This window comes from Chelon labrosus, assembly GCF_963514085.1.
Source record: "Chelon labrosus genome assembly, chromosome: 7".
Taxonomy (NCBI): domain Eukaryota; kingdom Metazoa; phylum Chordata; class Actinopteri; order Mugiliformes; family Mugilidae; genus Chelon; species Chelon labrosus.
In genome coordinates this window covers 16179693-16199057 of record NC_140343.1, presented here as the reverse complement: position 1 = coordinate 16199057, position 19365 = coordinate 16179693, and the positions used below count along the sequence as shown (strand labels likewise).

The following is a 19365-nucleotide window of genomic DNA, read 5'->3' as shown; positions in this document are numbered from 1 at the left end:
TCAAGTAAATATCTGTATGATTTCACACACGTTTTCTGCATATGTATTCAAGAGGAGGGCTGTGTGTGACTTAGTCAGGGAGGCCCAGTCTGAATAAATTATACACATACTCTTAATATCTCTCACATATCTCACAGTAGACTAAGATGGAGGGCTAAAAGCTTTGGTTAATCCACAAACAACATAAGACATTTGGGGAAAACATTTAGGTCCAACCAAAATATTGTGTTATAGATGGCTCACAGGTCTTGATGGGTAACAATTCTGCCGCATCAAGACAGATTGAGTTTAAGCAGTCCATGCCAAGTACCACTACACATAAAGATCACAAACCAGGTAGACCTTAGATTAGCCAGTTTACACTGGTCTGCCTGCGGGAGTCAAGCTGTGCAATAATAAATCCCCACCCTTGTCATAACGACGAAGCAAAATTAGAAATTAGAACTCTTAAGACCTAGCCAACCTCAGACAATGACCAACGAGGGTAAACAAAGAGTTATGCAAATCTGCACCAAGAGAGCTGTGAAGTAAACAAGCAACTGTCCAATGTGTTGTTTTACAATACGGTGTTTTCGCCTCTGCGGTACCTAGGACCTGTTATCGCTGCGGTTCCTCTGAGAACACACCGAGTTGTGAGGGTAGCTGGTGAGCAGATGGGGTAGACGTGACGTTTGTTTCTCCAGGGTTGTCCTGAGACCCTCCAGCAACGCATTCTTGTGCACATGCATGCGAAAAAAGAAAAAAGGAAAAAACTAAAAAAAAGCATGTGTACACACACAGTACCCTTTCTTCTTTGTACTCCATCTACTTTATATTAAGACATAAAGACAATCACTAGATTTCTTTTGACATCTAACTTCAAGTGCATTCAGTTTCAAGGATTCATTTCCATTTTCGTGTGTTTTGTTGTGTGAACCCATCAGCTTTCTCTTCTAGAGATCTAAGCTTGTATATTACTGTTTTGTTGCTGTTGTTGTTGTTGTTTTTTTTTGGCAGCTCGTTGTCAAAACCTGAACAGAACCAGTGAAGGAGCACAACTTCACCACCGTGGACAGAAAAAAAAAAAAAAAAAAAAAAAAGGACTGATCTCATTTGCAACTGGTTTGTTTCAAAGTACCCGTTTTGGTGACAGAAGTGCCCTCCTCAGTAACAAAGTGCATTCATAACCTGCCTCTTTCCAATTAAGGTGCAAAAGGTCTGATGGTGGAGCCGCAGCCGTACTGCAGGAATTATAGGGTGGGCTGGAGGGGGGGGGGGACTCTAAACCACATGCATGTTCTCTCAACTCAAAGGCTCAACGTGCCACTGTGGAAGACAACAGTGGTTTTGAAGTACGAAAACAATATTTTTAAGACTAGGAAATCCAGATGGATCGAGTTACTGACAATATTCAGACAGATACGCCAGCGTGTTTTCCCCTTCTCCGAAGGATACCTGGGCCCACTGAGGGTGTAAGAGACAGAGAAAGTGCGCTGGGGCTGGCAGCTCAGGGTGCATGTTCGAACAGGCTGTGGCTGACTCACACTCTGATGATGTGGCCAGAGGGACCCTGGCTGCCACACACACACACACACACACATGCACGCAGACACACGTACATGTAAAGCCACTCACACACACACTAAACTGCCAGCACCAGGCGTCCTCCCCACAGCAACACCAGGCTCTAATATAATAATATCCCCTCCAGGCTGGTTTGGGGGCATTAAAGGACTACAGAGGGAGAGAGAGAGGGAGAGAAAAGGCCTGATTTGATCCCCTCCTGCTTGGAAACGTGGCTGAGCTGGGGGAGATTATTTTTTGGAATGCAACAGACATTGTGAGATCCCTCTCCCCTTCCCTTGTTCCCCTCCCCCATCAACCAGCTGCAGCTGCGCTCCTATTTGGCCTCCCAACTTGGACAGGTATTTATTGCTCTCTTCATCATACAGGTTGCCGTACGGTTGTGTGGTCCCTAGGGCAAAAAAAGATTGGAATAAGCACGATACATAAACCCCCACACACGTTCCCCTCCCCATCACCAACCCACTTCCTTTAAATATGCCTCTTTCTCTCGCTCTCTCTTTTTTTTTTTTTTCGCTCTGTTGGATATCTTTAGTAAAGCTGTGCAAACATAGAAAAAAAGGTGCTCATCTATCTCTTCTTCGTACTCTTTGTCACTCTCTCACGTAGGGCTCCCTGCCAATCCTTTAACCTGCGGTCGGTTAAATGCTACCCGCGCCTTGTCACACAAGGACAGACACCCGAAAAACTGCACAAAGTTAAGCACATTCATTCATTCCACCTCCTCATCTCTGGGCAGGAACTATACATGTCAAGTGTTAAGTTTAGGACGATAGGGTAACTTAATTATTTTTTTTCTCATCGAAACATTCATACAGTTGTTGTTTTTTTGTTTTTTTTTCCCTCACCCACAAGCTTCACTCTGTGAGAAATATGACATCAAGCCTAAGAGGAAAAAATGTGATTGGTAAGTACACCTCATCATTAAGAGGGGGCCAATGTCATATCACCACCTGCTGTATATACAAGTATACAATTATAAAGTGTCAAGTACCCGAAGCAGTCAACAAAAAGGAACGACAAAAAAAAAAAATTAAGACAAAATCAAAAAGGGAGAACGAAAATGCTGACATTGCAGGGCCGTGAGGGATAAGAGGCAACGTAGTAAAGCCAACAGATACATTGACAATGGTAGTGCTTTAAAAACACAAACCCTCCACCCCTTGTATTCCCAAGACCTGCAATTGGTGAGCCCCCATTAGAGCGGATTCGACTCAACGTAAAATTTGTTTTCCATAAGACAATCCATAGATTCTTGAAACGCATTTTTTTTTATAGAGTAAGTAACACTTCAATCAAACCCTTGCCTGATTCTTTCTGGAACATTTAGAGAGAGAAAAACTGTTGCATCAAAAACTGTGAGTTTTCCTTGCATACGCCGTATTGTGGCAACGTTGTTTCTATGGTAACTGTACATTTCAGACCTGCAAAAGAATAGAAAAGAGTTGTTTTCACTGGGAGGATTTGTCCTCGCTTCACCCGTACAGCAGCCAGAAGGTGCTTGACAGACACCTTTCTTAGAGCTTGAAGGCTGTGAGGACAAAACCAATAAAAATCTAAATCAACTGCATAGTTGCTCAGTTTCTTTGTATCTATCATACACTTGCCCAAGCACATATGCCAATGTATAAAACCCCTAATATTACAAAGAAAGAAATGGCCCAGAAAGTGGACATCATGGGTGAATGATTTGAAGCGTTCTTTGCTCTTTAACAAATAAACCAACTCAAGTGCTTGCAAGTCTACTCCACTTCCTAAATAATAGAAGAAAGAAATATAAAGATTAGATTTTTGTGACACCCTGATTTGGTTTATAGAGGAATAGTTAGTTGTTTTGTTGTTGTTGTTTTTTTTTTTTCGTTTAAATTGCCTTTGCATGTTTTTTCTTCTCTCTGTCCACTGGCCTGTCTCACAGGCGGTGCAGAGTGACTATGGTGTCCAGCAGTGTCCTTGTTGCCCCTGCAGTCTCAGGGCCCTGCCTCCCCTGCTAGCTCTTGCAGCTGAGGACTGTGTGCAAGTGCGCCAGCAGCACCCTCCACCTCCACCGCCGAGGATGCCTCAGAGCGCCGTCGTCCCCTGTTGGTGCGAGGTTCGGGCCCTGTGTCAGAGCTGGGGCTCAGCAGGTCCAGAGGGGCCTCGAGGAGCCCTGGCTCTCTCACCCGAGGTTTTCGGCCTCGACGTGAGGGGATGCCGTTGCAGCCGTCCTTCTTGAGGTGGCGGTGCAGGTGATCCGAGCGAACAAAAGTCTTAAAGCAGCTTGAGCACTGATAGGGGCGCAGGCCAGTGTGTACACGCATGTGGTTCTTCAGGTCGTAGTTGTGAGCAAAGGCAGCTCCACACTGTGTACACAGGTAAGGCTTCTCTCCTGTATGCTTCCGCATATGAACCTTGAGCTTGTCCTGCCTGAGAGGGAGAAAAATAAACAATATAGCGTAAGAACACACAGACAAAAAAACTCTATTACAAGAGAGGATCAGTTTACACCCTTTTGAACTCACTCTGCACACACAAACCAACTTCGTGTTTCTTTCGGGCAATCTAACATCACGCACAGATACGTAATCAAGAACGATCTCAGAATATATTATCAACTTTGTACAGTGGCCAGCTTAATATGGTTTAGATGGATTTATTTCCCTTTTACAAGACATTTTTTGGATATGTTCCAGTTTTATGAAGGTAGTCAGTCCAACTGACAAGAAGCCATAAACTTTACATTTTTATCTGTGTAATCACAAGAGCATAACTGTGGAGCAACAGGAAAGCTCAATGTTCATTGTGTCAGTTGGCATTTTTTTACAGGGTCTGTTAACTCTTCTTTGAAAGCCAGCGGACAACTGACGGATACCTTTTCTGTGGACAAAAAAAAACACAATTAAGGCTTTAACGTCCTTAACAGCACCAAATAACCTTGAAAACTTTATCTTTGAATGGTACTAAAAAATAAATTAGCTTGTAAAACACAGTCAAGCTTGAGGCTTAGTTTTATTCCCACATATTTTGATTGAATTCCTTATAAGGTGTCAGTTTAAGGTGTCACTTCCCAATAATTTATGAGCTGTATGTATAAGACCGGTCAAACCAAGACCAAAATATGACTTGACTGATCTCATCTTATTACATCCCGGAATATTTTTTTTTTACATTGAGATGATACAACGCCCACTAAACTTTATCAGGCTGCCTTGGCCTTCATCTGACTCTTGTCCTTCCCTTCCCCCTTTAGCCCTTACTATCTCTCTACCTCTTGAGCTCTTAAATTGTCTAACCCTTCTGCACCCAGGGCAGAGGGCTCCTAAACAAACAACTGTAGTTAAGACAACTCCATTTGAACACACTTACACACACACACACGCATGAGTGTGTGTGTGTGTGTGTGTAAGTGCCATGTAAGTGGATTAACTGTCATACAAGCAAACAAATAAGTGCGCAGCCACCCTTGAAGGTCTGTACAGACTGTGCCCCAAATATAAAAATTAAAGTCACATTCATATAAGGTGAGGAGAAACACCCAAACTACGGCTGAAGCCTTGAAACAAAGTGCCACTGACAGAGGTGAATTATTTAAAGGACGGGAGTGATTTATTACTGTGCAAGGCACACTCTTAACCCTGATCAAACAGGATTAAGATTACAATGCCCCCTCCCCACTGCCGGTCAAATTTAGCTAGAAGGTAAATTCAGATTGTTCCTCCCTACTTGCCATGCCAGCAGAGGTTCTTGGTATTTCTAGTCTACTGCATCTATTTCCGGCACAAGTCCGCTGATTAATTAATTAAAAGGCAGATTTCAGGGGAAAGGCAGGTCTCCGACATTCGAGGAAACCGTGTGCTCTCGAGTCCCCTTCTGTAGACCAGCCACGTTTATCTGAGAGGAACATGGCAGATTTCATTAGAGAGGTAAAGGAGTGACAGAGAGAGAGAGAGAGAGAGAGAGGAGGGGGTGGTGTAACTACTCTGCCGTGGGCAATAATCAACATAACCAGAGATCAAAAGTTCACATTACTGAATTGGAGCCCATGGAGCACCATCCAGGGCCAGTAATCCCACTTTGTATCAGAACAGAGCACTTTATAGCAGCCTTACACTAGATAACACTGCCATGGCACTGCCTTCTTTTATAGGACCCCTATGTTAAAATTCCAGGACTTTGCTATGAACGCTGTCACAATAAAACGGACCTTTATAACTATCCAGCCCCTCTCTCTGAGATGCAATTATGATCAGCATTTGGATGCATTGTGAGGCTGAAATAAAGACTAGCTGGCTCTCGGTCAGTCCACGGTCTAGGTAAACATTTAGATTGACAAACTGTGCTGCCTCCTTAATGCAAAGCTAAGTTTGTTAGCGCTAATACTCCAGCTTTTGGATTTGTGGTGTTTCCCACTGCAGGGCAGTTTGCGTACGGTGCCAAGTCCAAGTCTATTAGTACATGTGACATGAGGTAGTCACTTCATTAATTGGGCTTACCTGGTAAAGCGCACTTTGCAGATGGCGCATTCATAGGGTTTCTCTCCCGTGTGCGTTCTGATGTGGCGGGGTAGCTTGCCTGCTCCTTGAATGACCTTGGAGCATATGGGGCACTTCTGGAAAGCCTTAGAGCGCATCTTCCTCTCTCCTCCTCCTCCTCCTCCGGCCCCACTGCCTCTCTCTCCAACCCCCCTCTCTCCTCCTACTCTGTCTTGGCCCGTACTGCCTCGTGATAACCACAGCGACGGCACTCCCTGTGTTACAGCAGCGGAAGCTGCGTCCTCATGCTGCGTGCTGCTAAAATAATTCAAGTAAAATTCCATGTCGGGGTCGTCCCCATCACCTGGTTCCTCCCCGGTTGCTGCACGCTCCTTCTGCCTTTCAATGGAGTCCATCATCTTCTGCAGGAGGGCACTGGCTGAACCCCTCTCCCTCGCCATCACCTCCCTTCCACTGTCTTCCATTTCTGTCTCCTGTCCAAGCCTAGACTCAGAGGGGAGGTAGAAGTGCCCGTTTTGGGATGGAGGGTAGTATGATGACCCCAGACTCGCTCCGTTGCCTTGCACCCCCTCCCCGTCCTCGTCGTCCTCTTCATCCTCGTCCTCTTCCTCTGGTTCCTGTGTAGGCACCTGGGACAAGGCAAGGGCCAGGGGGGAGTAGTACTCACCGGGGCCTGCAGAAGCCCCGTTGCTGGGTGCGCCCCCATTACCATGGTTAAAGTGCAGGTGAGTGGGAAGGTCCCTGAGCTCTGGCGTGCTGCAGCTGCTGCTCCAGTGCGCCCCTCTCTGAAAGTACTCCAGGTACTCCCGGGCCCGCACACGGTTCCCCTGCTCCCTGCCTCCTCTGACTTTGCCCTCATCATCTTCATCTTCATCTCTTTGCTCACTGCCCGCCTAGTGAAACACGACAGAAAACAAAAGAGAGTAAAAATAAAAACAAAGTATGTATGTGCAAAATAATAAATACAGGGGAAAGCGAGGGACAGTCAGTGACAAAGAAAAGAAGACAAAAGAAAAGACATCCACTAAAAGAAGGCTGAATGAGAGAGACCTAAAGACACAAAACTGTAAGGGCTTTCAGGAAAAGCTGATCACTATCTGGGTATCCAGGATGCACACCAAGGGGCTCAATATACTCACGGGCATAAGAATGAGTAATTAGAAAATAAAAACTAATTGGGAACATATTACTAACTAGCACGTGTAAAGAACAATACAGCAGAACAGAGTTTTCACTTGTACAAATAAATGCCAGGGTGGATATCTTTGTGGGTTTGTTAAGTGATGTACTTTTGATGAAATACAACACAACAATCATTAACTGGAACTGTTGTTGTGATGTGAATGGTTGGGGCTACTTGACATTAAACGCCCATGAAGAGTTTTGACATGAGCCGCATGATGTGATGGTCTAATTGATTATGAATTGAGACGCAGTGTATCACAGCTACTCTTGATAATGTTGAAGTAAGCTGCTGCAATGTACTGTGTCTGTAGTCTGCGAACGTGCATGGCGTCCCTCCACAAAACCAGTTGGCTCAGCATGAGTAAGTGTTGAACTAACCCCGAGGCTGTGGGTGTGTGTTTGACATAGTGAGAGAAACTGATAAAGGCCATGATGTAAGCTTAACTATGCTGCCTGTTTAATGAACTGACTGGTATGATGACCAAACCATTCCGTACGTTAAGTATAATGATCAGTCGCTCTATGGTTCAATCTTAAATTTGACTTCAGTGCATGTTACTTCTACTGTTATAGAGGTCTTGTACCGGCGGGGAGAGCACTTTGGTGTCCAGCAGGTGTGTACAGACGTCCTGGACAGGTGGGATTTCCAGGAGGCGTGCAGCAGCAAGGATGTCGGCCACACTGCTGTGACTGACTGTCAATGTGGCTGTGTAGGCAAAGTCCAGCAGCGCTCCCAGAGCCTCCGCTGCCACAAAGTCGATGTTGTAGACGTTCTGTTGGTCAGCGGCGGCCCCCGAAGTGAAGAGCTTGTGGAAGTAAGAGCTGCAAGAGGCCAGGACGGAGCGGTGTGCTGGGAATTCCCGGTCCTGGGTAACCAGGAGCACATCGCACAGCAGCCCGCTGAGCCGCTGCTTGTTCAGGCTACCCAGGATGTCTGCGCTGTGTTCAGGGAAAGGGATCCCCACGGGACCTTCCTCTGCCTCCCCTGCCCCTCCTCTCCCTCCACCACCCCCGCTGCTCGCCGTCCCCCTGAGCCGCCTTCCGCCCCTCCCACCGGCTCCTGACGACATCTTCCACCAGCCTGCCGCCGAGCCACCTAGCGCAGCCCCCACCCGTGTATCCGTCCTGCCGTCTGTGCGTCTGCCTATCTGAAGGGAGAAGAGTTGGAAAACGGGGACAGGACAGAATGGAAAGACAAAGAGGAAAAAAATAGATCAGTTCTTGACATGTTATGTGGACAAAATTAGAATATTAAGTCCAGAGAAAGGAATTAGTACACAGGTTACAGCATTCAGAGGGTAAAAAAAAAAGCACAGACAGTGTCTAAATTGCAAACACTTGTTTGAAGTTGGGTCACACTACGTTGCATACTAATCAGCATCGTTATCAGACCAAACAGGTTTGACAATCAACACACATGTGAGCTTTCGAAGCAAGATGTGTCAAAAGACTACGAATGTAATAAATATAACAAATATTTGTCTGAAAAACCATGGCAACATCAAACTCCAAGGACAATGAGACGTGATGCAAATAGAGTAGGTGGTTGAGGAATACTGACAACCGGTCTGTAACCCAGTGTGAACATTTACATATTTTTTTTTCTCTCTAGACATTATACGGTATACTTAGGACCTTCATCCAAGTAAATTGTGTAGTGATTTTTTTTTCTGCCGTTTCTCCACACCAAGACACTGACCAGTTCCAAGAAACAGTGTGCCTTCATACTGAAACCATCTACACCAAAAAGCTTCCACGCTGAGTTCCCTATACCGAAAAGAAAAGGACGCAGTCAAACCTAAGCAAGTCATTTTGTGCTTGACCTTAAACTGAACTTCACAATTAAAATTTTGGATTTGTTGATTGCTGTAAACACTTTTGTGTTATGAGTAAGAATCACATGAGGAGATGTTCAACTCAGACGTTTCACTCCTTTCCAGTGAACTTAAGAGGCTTGAGACGGTGTCTCAGCATGTGGAAAATGGCCATATGGTAACGCCACAGTGTTACACTTTGCAGCTGCTTGGAACTAATTCAAAGCAAATCCACTGATAGAAAATCGTTACTGCAAAATAGACATTTGACAATTTGGTATTAGTTTTCTGACGGCACTGGGTACATAGTACCTCACAACACTCTTGAATGCACTCGGCCAAACTTTTTGCCTGAAGAAACACGATGAATTTGTGAATTTGTGAAGAAGCACATGTACTATTTAGAGTATTTGCTCAGGTGACTCGGTGCCTGTTTCCTCGTATACCTGCCTACATCTACGAGTGTGTACATGTACTGGCGCAAGAAATCAAGTAAGAGGTCATGGAGGACAGATAGGCAGAGAGCTGTGGGTACCGGAGTGCATGCTGGGAGCTGGGCTGTGCAGTCTATGCACTCTGTGTCAGTGGAGAGCAAGGGAGGGAAGCAAGGGAGGTGGAGGAACGACGGGGGGGGTGGAGAGGGAGGGGGGGGGGGGGTGGCCAGAGCAGACCCTGTGGAAAAACTCCACAGGAGGAGGAAGAGGACACGCAACAAGCTGCGAGGGAACAGTATTAAAAAGGGAGGTTGTCAATCCGGTCTGAGCTGGTTACCCCACCCTGTACTGTGTGCCAAGTTTCAGAAAAAGGCCTGTCCCCTCGCTCACGTGTGGGGGGGAGATTAAAATGATCGACTGAAGCCTGCGCGGTGGGAGGGGGGTTTCGGCAGAACAAACCATCCTCAATTTCCCTATTCCCACACACACACACACACACACACACACACACGAGCAAATACTGTAACATCAGAGACATCAATAACACACATAAACACACATAGGACATCCACACCCTCCAACCCTCCTCCCACCCTTCTCCATCTGCCAGGGAGACCCAGTAGGGGGCGAGGCTGGGGGGGAGGGGAGGGGAGGGGGGGGGGGATAAGTTGAATGTGCTTCTACCTACTCGAGCAAGGCATTCAAATGACATTCCTTCAGATCTGCCCTCCTGGTATGTTTGTACACTACACCCCACTACCAAACCTGCCCAACCTGGCTGCCTCTCCTTTTTTCAAAACTGTTCACCTGTTTTCACCTCTCCTTTTTTTTTTCTCCCTCCTCTGCTATGTTCTTTTGTACCTTGTGAAAACGAAACCACCTGTCCCCGCGTCTGAGAAATAGCACTTCAGCTTGTCTTGACACACTAAATGACTACTTTTATTTGTCCAAACATAATGATAAATATAAGATAAGTTAAAAAAACCTGTGAAATGAAACACACGCAGTTCTGCTGTTTGATTACTGGCAAAACGTGTTATGTCTCCGCTGCTTCTTGTTCCTCACTGTACATCTCACTTAACTTGATTCACTTTTGGCAGGCAGCTGACCACAATGCCACTGCAAAAACACTGCCAATGTCTTTCATAGAGCTCAGATGAAAACAGGCTGTCAGACATGGCAAGAGCAAATTTTATTATCCAACCCCTCATCTGAATACGTTGAGGGAGGGGAGGGGGATGAGGGCAAAGACAAAAGAGCGACAACACAGGAGGGAGAGAGAGAGGGCAGAGTGAGATGGAAGAAAGAGCACGCAAAAAAAGGGCGACCACATGGCTACCGGTCACGTCCTTCACAGGTGGAAATAGATCTCTGTGAGTCCATCCAGACCCGAGCCAACCTGCTTTCCTCTCTCGCAGAGATCTACAGCACCTGCACTAGACCGGGACTTTGCCGCAAACAAGCGTAGCACGCTATCCCCCGTACATACACAGCTGACCCTGGGTCACGGCTTTGTGGGGGTAAAGACGCTGAGCTGAGAGGAGATAAAACACACACATACACACATGCGCACATACACAAACTTGATTCAGCGCCAACGGAGCGTGGAGCCACTAGTCTGTATGTGGAAGCCACCTGTCCCCAAATAAACCCCTCAAAGAGCACTAAGAAAGAGGAAACACAGAACGACAAACCTGATCCCGACACCTCCTCATGGCTTGAAACATTCCTTATCACTAATTCATGCCTGTGGGTGACAAGGCCCGCAGCCCAGCACAAAGCAGCAAAGCAGCTGTCCGCGTCCCTGGCGTTGCACTTCCAGGGAAGGGCCTTCTCTCAATGCTCAGTCCATGAGCACCCAGGCCTGCTTTGCAAGTCAAACCACTGCTTCAGCATAGAGCATACCCATCCCATCCCCGCCCTCGTCACCTTCATCTCATCTGTAACGTCCCTTTGCCCCATCCCACATATATCTACACAACTGTCTTGCGTAAAGCAGTTTCTGTTTTGCTGTTACTTCAGTTGACTGTGCAGTGCCTGTGTTAATATCTATGCCAAGACATTTTTTTTTTTTTTGTCGTTCACAGACAAACACGTGACAACAGCTTGTGGCGGTAGTTTGTAAAAGTGGTTTTATTTTGACCGATGATACGTATCATCTAGGGAAGGTCGCTGAATTTCCATTCTGTCTTTCGGCTGACACATACCAGTCATTCCTAAATTCAAAGGAACAAACTGTTAACCCTGTGTAACCTCAAATGTTTCTTAGACAAGAAAATAAACAGCTTATTGACGTGTCTCAAGAAAGCACAACATTCAAAATGTAAAACCTAAGAATAAGCCTTTGGACTCATTCAATTTTAAAGTAATTACCTCCTTTCTGTTTCTAGCTCTATAAGCTTGAAAGCAAGAATTTTTTTTTGTAACTGGCTCATAAAAATAGTACACAACACAAAAACTGCTGAGAAACCTCATGTCAACAGACAGCTATCAGGGAAAACGTAATTGAGTCATTAATTCCTAAAACCATAAATGTTAAAAAAAAGCATGTAGAAGCCATCTTACAGAATTGAAATATAGAGCAGCTGTTAATATCACAAAAACCTGTGAAGTATCTTATTATGTTTAGAAGAGAACAATTCTACCAAGCCATTCCCAATTTTACTCAGGTGGACACTTTGCTATCAGAATAAATCATATACACCTTCAAATGTTTCTATTAAAATTGCAGCATAGACACAGAAGCAACACCAGAAGTGAAAACAACAAAAAAAATGTGTAACAATTCAAAGAATTTGGTCGGCCTTCTGATCGTATCTACGCTTCTATGGTGATTTCTTTATCATTTCTCTTTGTCCTCATTTTGCAAAATAATTCAACAGTTTTTCGCCTCTGTGGCAACAACAGAAGAAAGCTCACCCTGCTGCAAGGGGATCTCTCCACTCAGGTCAGGACGGTTCAGGGTCACGCCATGAGGATATTGCAAGATAATTGGAAGGGGGAGGGGCGACACTTCCTAGGAAAAGTGGATTTTGAGTAAATGCCATGGCGAAGTGACTCATTGCCGCCTGCAGTGGAAGGAAACCTGATTGGTCGTACTGGGAGTGAAGCAGGAAGAGGGCAAGTGACTGATAAAGCTGCAGTTGCAAGGCTGGTCTAGGCCTGGCAGCTTTCACTAGAAACTAACCAGGAAGTGCTGCCAAAACACAAGATACAAAGACAGTGAAAAGGTAGTGGGCGAGGCAGGGTGTTAAACTTACATGCTCACTCATAACTCCTGAGCACATGGTGGCCTAGGAATCCGGCTCAGATGTCAATGATAAACCGAGGAGATCTCGTTCTGTTACCTGGTGTAACCTGCCTCAATACGAGGAAAGGCACCCACCCACATGTTGAGCAAAGTTTAATATGAGGAATTAAGCATACGGGTTTACGATGTCCAATAACTAAGTTTTGTGCTGCCTAATATAAAAAGAAATGCTCATATACTAACACACTTTTACACACTTCCAACTTTGTCTGTTTTTTCTTTCTTAAATGTAATGTGTCGTGCAACCACTTTAATTCACCCTAGTGCAACACAAGTCTTGTAAATTACTTCTTAAAAATGTCTTTTTGACACAGCTAACAGAAAAACAGTGGTTCAATTTTAAAGTCTAAAACAAAACACAATTATTTTTCTGAGTGACAGTATGTACATTTTGCTGAACCATGTCAACATCACAGGTTGGCATTTCAATACGGGAAATATTCTTTCTTTTTTTTTTAGTCCACAGTAACAGGAAACTTCCTGTTACATTACCCAAATGAAAAGGTTTGGTTTGTGCTTAAGTTCACCCTCCTAATTCCAGGATACTGAATCATCGCCACTACCGGAAGTACTAACAGAAAAATGTGATTCCAATAAGGATCTGCAATTTTAACACAATTTACGACTATTTTTAAGAAGCCTGTATTACAAGTTATAATACAAGTTGATTAGAGCAGATTCTATAGTCTTCCATGGTTTGACGTCTTACAATAAGGTCAGCTAGCAAAAACACACAACTTTGCTAACACGGCCAAATATCAAGCAAGTGCAACAACACAAGCTATAGTCAAGCAATAAAAAGGCCGGCGTTGTGTTTGTCTTGCAACCCTTATTTTATGAAGCTCTAAAAGCGACTAAAATCAGCCTGATATTTACTCTTGTCAAGTGTCTTGCTCGGTCACTCTCTCTTTCTCTTCTTAGATTCCTATGTACAAGTCCTCTTTGGTCTCTTTGCGTCCGCCACCACGACGTCTGCACTGAGAATACCGAGACGGTTTCATATAGCTTGTTGAAGACCCGTAGTTGGAAGGCAAGCTTCTCAGGAGATTGTGCCAGCCAACCCAAGTGTCATAACCACGGTTTGGCGTAGGGTAGGGTACTAGATCAAAGGGCCTTTGTTGCATGACGTTCCTTTACACAAGGTACTACGTATGTATTGCGTTGTACTGCATTTTGCAATGTTCCTATTTTTGTGGCTACACTGTGTAAATGACAAGCTTTCATTTTTTTATAAGTGAAGCTGGAAGCTCAAAAAGCATAAAATTGTACTTCTTCAATTTATGCCAGTTACAATTTTGTGTTTTTTTGCGACTATTTAATTGACTTTGTGCGTCTTCTAACACATGCTTTGGGACACTATCCTTTCTCAAGCTGCAGTGTAACAAAACCACATCCACAGTCTGAGTTCCTTTTAATTTGAGTAACATGCTCTGACTCTGCCATGCTGCCAACCAGGAAGTGTAACAAAATCTAGCACATGGCTTAAAAAAAAAAAACACAGCACTGCACCCCGGCACAGCGTTGCCCAGCAGAAGTCAAGCTGGCCGGTTGGTCAATCCGCAGGCCCGGTGCATCCTGGCTACACCACTTTCGTGCATGCGCAGTCCAACAGGGAAAGAGGACTTCCTGTGAGTCTGTGGCAGGCGTGTAACAGAACCCGCTCTGTTATCAGATGACCAGTTCTCTGCCTGCTCGATCTCTCTGTCCCTACTGTCTGACCCCCTCTCTCTCTCTCTCTCTCTCTCTCTCTGCCTCTCATCTGTCGCTCTCATCTCATCATTGCTCCATCTCTGTCTCAGACTGCACTATAGTATCCACCACATCACCCACTTCCCCTTTCTACTGCTGAGGAGGCAAAGCAGTGGGGACCCACCCTCCTGTCTCGCCATCATTTAAAGCAACCCACCCGTCTTCTTTCTTGTTTCATCATGAACAAACTCTCAAATTCAACATGCAGACAGTGTCAGATGGGGTCACATATCCCCACTCTTGATCAGTTGGCCTTTGTACTTCATTAAAAGTAGGTTCTGGTCTCTTTACTACAGTGCTTAATACTAATACAACAATAAATATGCAATATGCTTTTTTTTCCACAGTATAACCTAATTCTAAAAAGAGAAAAAATTCAAGTTTAGCTTTACCCCCACAATGAAAAACATCCCAGCCTCTTCTTCTCCCACTCTAATTTGATCAGGTTGTGTTAGCCTCTCGATAATAAACGTCCCAGAAGAGAACAGAAGAAGCCCCTTTACTCCCCCTAGACTTCAGCACAACAACAGAAAAACAACAGAGAGGGGTCTGTCTGTCTAGCCAGGCTGGAAGCTGTGGTATACTAAGCAGCTGACCAGCGGAACCAAACATTAGGGGGAAGTGAAGCTACATTCACCAAGTAAGAGGCTGATGAAACAATTCAAACTGTAGAAAAGTCCTAATCAAAAGAACGTGGAGAGATACAGCAGAATAACAGCACAGCATAGATGCTGGGTTGGTACGTAACACAACTAAAATGTACCATATGTGCCAAAATAGACAAATCTGACCACGGAAATAAAACTGTGAACAAACACAATGACTGTTACATGTAATGCGCCGTATGCTGCCAACATTTCACTCTAAAATAAAGCCTCAAACTGCCACGGCGACATCACGCAACCTGTCTCCTCAGTCCGTCTGAACCTGCTAGTTTTGGGCCACAGTGGTGTAGGCACAAACATACAGGAATATCAAACTGTACTCAGCCTCACCGCCAAATTGATGGGTGGTGTCTTTGGACCTGCCCACAGCCACTGAAGTCCCCTGCAATTCCCCCAGAGTCTATTGTTGGTAACACGGACGCACACGCGCATCCGTGCACCCGAGTACACACTCGCACATACAAACACATATGGCGTCCTAGTTTAACCTCTTGCTGGAATTTACTTGAAATAACTATACTTGTCTCCCATAGTAGCACCTAGGAAATAGCACAGAGTGAAGCATGAGGAAAATCTTGACTGTACATACTATATTTTGTGACACCGAACTGGGGAAAAACGTCTCCTGCCACCTTCTGAAAAACATTCCAAACACTTTCCCAGCATTTGGGCGTCTACTGCGCTCTTCTTGTACCATCTTCGTGCCCACATGTTTCAAAAACGGGTTCAGCAAGTATGCAAAGCCAAAAAAATATGCATCTGGTTATCGAGGAAGGCTGTAAAGTCTTTCAACCATGAGCCACAAGCAGGCATTATATGGCTGACAAGATTAGAATCTGCTTTTAACGATGATGCTGGTGAAGAAGAGTTGAATCCACTGGCAGAAAAAAAAGATGTCATGAGATCCCCACGGTGTGAGTAGCTGTGAAAACCTGAAATTATTTCAGTATTGTATGGACTTAGCTGAGGCAGCTCGCCCTTCCAGTAAAACTCAGCTGTCACAAGATGTGTCACATATTCTCCCCTTCAGCAAGTAGAGATGTCACTTACTGAGGTTTCTCAAATAAACTATTACTCAACACCCCACCTGTACCCTGACGGCTACCAGCACGGTTGCCTTGCCACAGCCAGGCGAACATCTGAAGCAGTGGTTTCTGTGAGTTACTTAAATACACCAAAAAGAAGTAGCGGTACAGGATGTGCATCTGTCTTCATCTTTTTTTCCTCTACTAATATTAGCAGCGGTGCCACTTAATCACAGCTGCAGATGAAAACATTAAAAGAATGTCACGGATCAAACCGACACAATGCACAACGAGCTTAAATGCCCCGAGTTAAAAACTGAGAAGCATGATCCTGAATAAAAAACTTAAAAACACGGGATATTTCTCTGAACATTATTCTGTGAGGTACCTTACACTCTGCACTGACCTATTTGCTGTTCCCTCCTTTATCTGCAAGTGGGTCAAGAACTCTGAACTCTATCGAGCCCCTTCTCCCACAACACGCCATCATATTTATTTCCTCAGCCTAGTTGTCTTCTCCTCTCAGTCAGTGTAATGACACGGTGTGTGTGTGTGTGCGTGTGAATGTCTTTGTAGTGCTTACCAAATAGGCAGAAAATGTTTCCCGGGCCCTATATGCCTCCCCTGCCTGCCGGCCAGCTCTGCTGCTGCCTCCGTCTCTGGGCAGGGCTAGAGCATTACCAGACAGGAAACTTGTGAGTGGCCCTAGTCATACAGGCAAGCCCTTGCCTGATCCCACACAAACAGACACCTACCCCCCCCCCACCCCCTCCCAACCACCACCACCACTACCCCACCCCCCTCTATTTTCAGCCCACAACTCAGCTCCGCATCCCCTGCTCTCATTGGCTTGACAGCAACTCACTCACCACACCTCCTTGTTGGGATAGGCTGGCGGCTGTTCCCTTTCCTGGATGGCCAAGGGCAAGGCACTCTGGGATATAGAGTTCTGAAACCCCATTTGACCTGGTTTAAAGCCCCTGCTGAGGACTACAAGTCCCAGCTCACCCTGCCCTCACCACCCCCACTATCTCCAAGCCTGCTCTAACGTAAGCACTCAGGGCTGAATTATACACTACAGTATGTTGCTAGCAGGCTGCCAGGTATTAAAGTACAGACCAGCCATCAAACAGGGCAGCGCTTCGTGAGGGAAAAAATAAAAATACGTTTAGCTTCAACTATCAGAGCTGTAACCGAACGATCACGGTGGATTCTTTCATCCTTTCGCACTCTAATGACATTTCAGACACACTTATAACTCCTGACCTAAATTGTGACTTATTCCTATTCTAAACAGTCTAATGTCATCACAACATCGCAACTTACCCCGCAACGAGCGTCTCAATCACCACTGTCTCGAAAAGTTGTTGCCATTGCTTTTACCTTGTCCAACAGAATTATTTTTGGTTCTTCCTTCCCCTCGTTCAGCACCCCCCCCACCCTCTCTCTCTCGAGAACCCCCCCTCTCCTTCCTCCTCCTCCTCCTCCTCCTCTAAGTGCTTCCACCTGCCTGAAAAGTTAATGCCTTGAACACATCCTATAAACTTTATCTCAAGATTCCCCAGAGGTACAGAGCAGTACTGAGGAAGTACTTTAGGAGGATTAAAAAAAAAAGAGGAACCTTGACTAGGGAGTACTGCTGCGACCCACCTCTCCTCTCCGGCCAACCCCCCCACCCTGCTCTCCTTTCTGGCCCCCTCCCTCATTCCTCCCTCTCTCCTCTCCTCCTCTGCCCTGCTCCCCTCTGTTCGACAGGCCCAGGGCAGACAGAAGGGGGGATGACAGGGTGCCTTTAGCTCACCTGCGATGGCCGTGGTGGTGCTTGTTGTGGGTTAGCTCAGCCCTCTCCTCTCCTCCTCTCCGGAGCTCTCTCTCTCCCTCTCACTGTTGTGCAGCTTAAAGCCCCGTATGCGCTAACCAAGCAGCAGCAGATCAACTCAATTCCCTTCCTGGTTTCTGGAGGGCAAAGAGGTCCCTCCCTTTCTCTCTCTCTCTCTCTCTTTCTCTCTCTCTCTCTCTCTCTCACTCTCTCTCTTAAAGAAACAGCATTCCCCCTCAGTCTCTCTCCCTCCTCCCTCCAGCAAGCAAAAGTAAAGAGGAAATTTCTTTGCGCTAAAAAGTGGACAGTCGTCAAAGTCATAAACTCAATCAGAGATGACACAAATCATTAACCCATGCCTCCCACCCTGCTGTTTCACAATGAATGTGACACGCAATGTTCAACTCTAAGGATACTCATATGAGTGGTTTAATGTTAAACTGAGCTGTAACTCTTGTCTGGTCTCACCCGCCTCATCTCTAGCTACTCCTTTCCTTTTCTGTGTAAGTCGCACCCACCCATCCTATTGCCTGAGGTCATGGTGTCCCACCCCAAAAGCAAGTCCTGGCACATTCCTGCACATACAGTAGGGGCTGCCAGCAACCCCCTCGAAATGCACTCCAGCTCGGCTCTAGTCTCCGCACATAATACCTGCCAAGCTCCAACAGGTGAGACACCAGAGGAGACATTACTAAGTCAAAAAGGGGAATGGCAAGTTCCCGTGTGTAAATCTACGGTGCGTGCTCTTGATGTTGCGCCACTTCCAACTGCCTACCCGTACGCCCCCTCTGCGAGCGCTAGCCAGCCATTGTGCCACAGAGTGGGATGGTGCACAAGATGTATTTGATAACTGTGTTGCACCATAAACCCTCCCAGCACACCTCTCGGCGCGACATATTTTTAAGACTACTTTATCCAGTGCTGCTGCGTTTAAACAACTGTCTTTTGATACAATAGTCTCACGGGAACAGCAACATCAGTCCCACTGTCTCGCAGAGCTTGACACTGGCTGCTTAACCATGTGGAGGAATGGAGGGCTATTTGGCAGGGTGAGGCAGTGACACACCGTCTGACTAGAGGGCACTGTTCAGCACTCTCTCTCTCTGCAAGGGCACAGGAGAGTTAAAGCATTCAAACTACAAAACACATGGATTTCAGCGGATACTTGACGTCCTAACTTGCGATCATTTCCACGCTAAGTGAAGAGGACACAGGTGAATAAGTTGCTGCAGAAGTTAAATGAAAACAGCAGGAGACACACGTTCACATAAATAAATTTACACAAACATTTACGCAACATGCCTTCTGTTCGGCTTTGCTCTAATTATCCAC

At 45.7% G+C, this 19365-nt stretch overlaps 1 protein-coding gene across 1 annotated transcript; it reads right to left on the bottom strand.

The window, feature by feature from the left end:
• Positions 1–1053: 1053 nt before the first annotated feature.
• On the bottom strand, positions 1054–18121 carry zbtb7a (zinc finger and BTB domain containing 7a). Its single transcript, XM_084548909.1, has 4 exons — positions 18016–18121; positions 7802–8365; positions 6033–6925; positions 1054–3966 (listed from the first exon to the last, which is right to left on the bottom strand). Exons 2-4 carry the CDS (start codon positions 8285–8287, stop codon positions 3531–3533), a joined length of 1815 nt encoding a protein of 604 aa, XP_084405035.1. The 5' UTR covers positions 8288–8365; positions 18016–18121; the 3' UTR covers positions 1054–3530.
• Positions 18122–19365: the final 1244 nt, after the last annotated feature.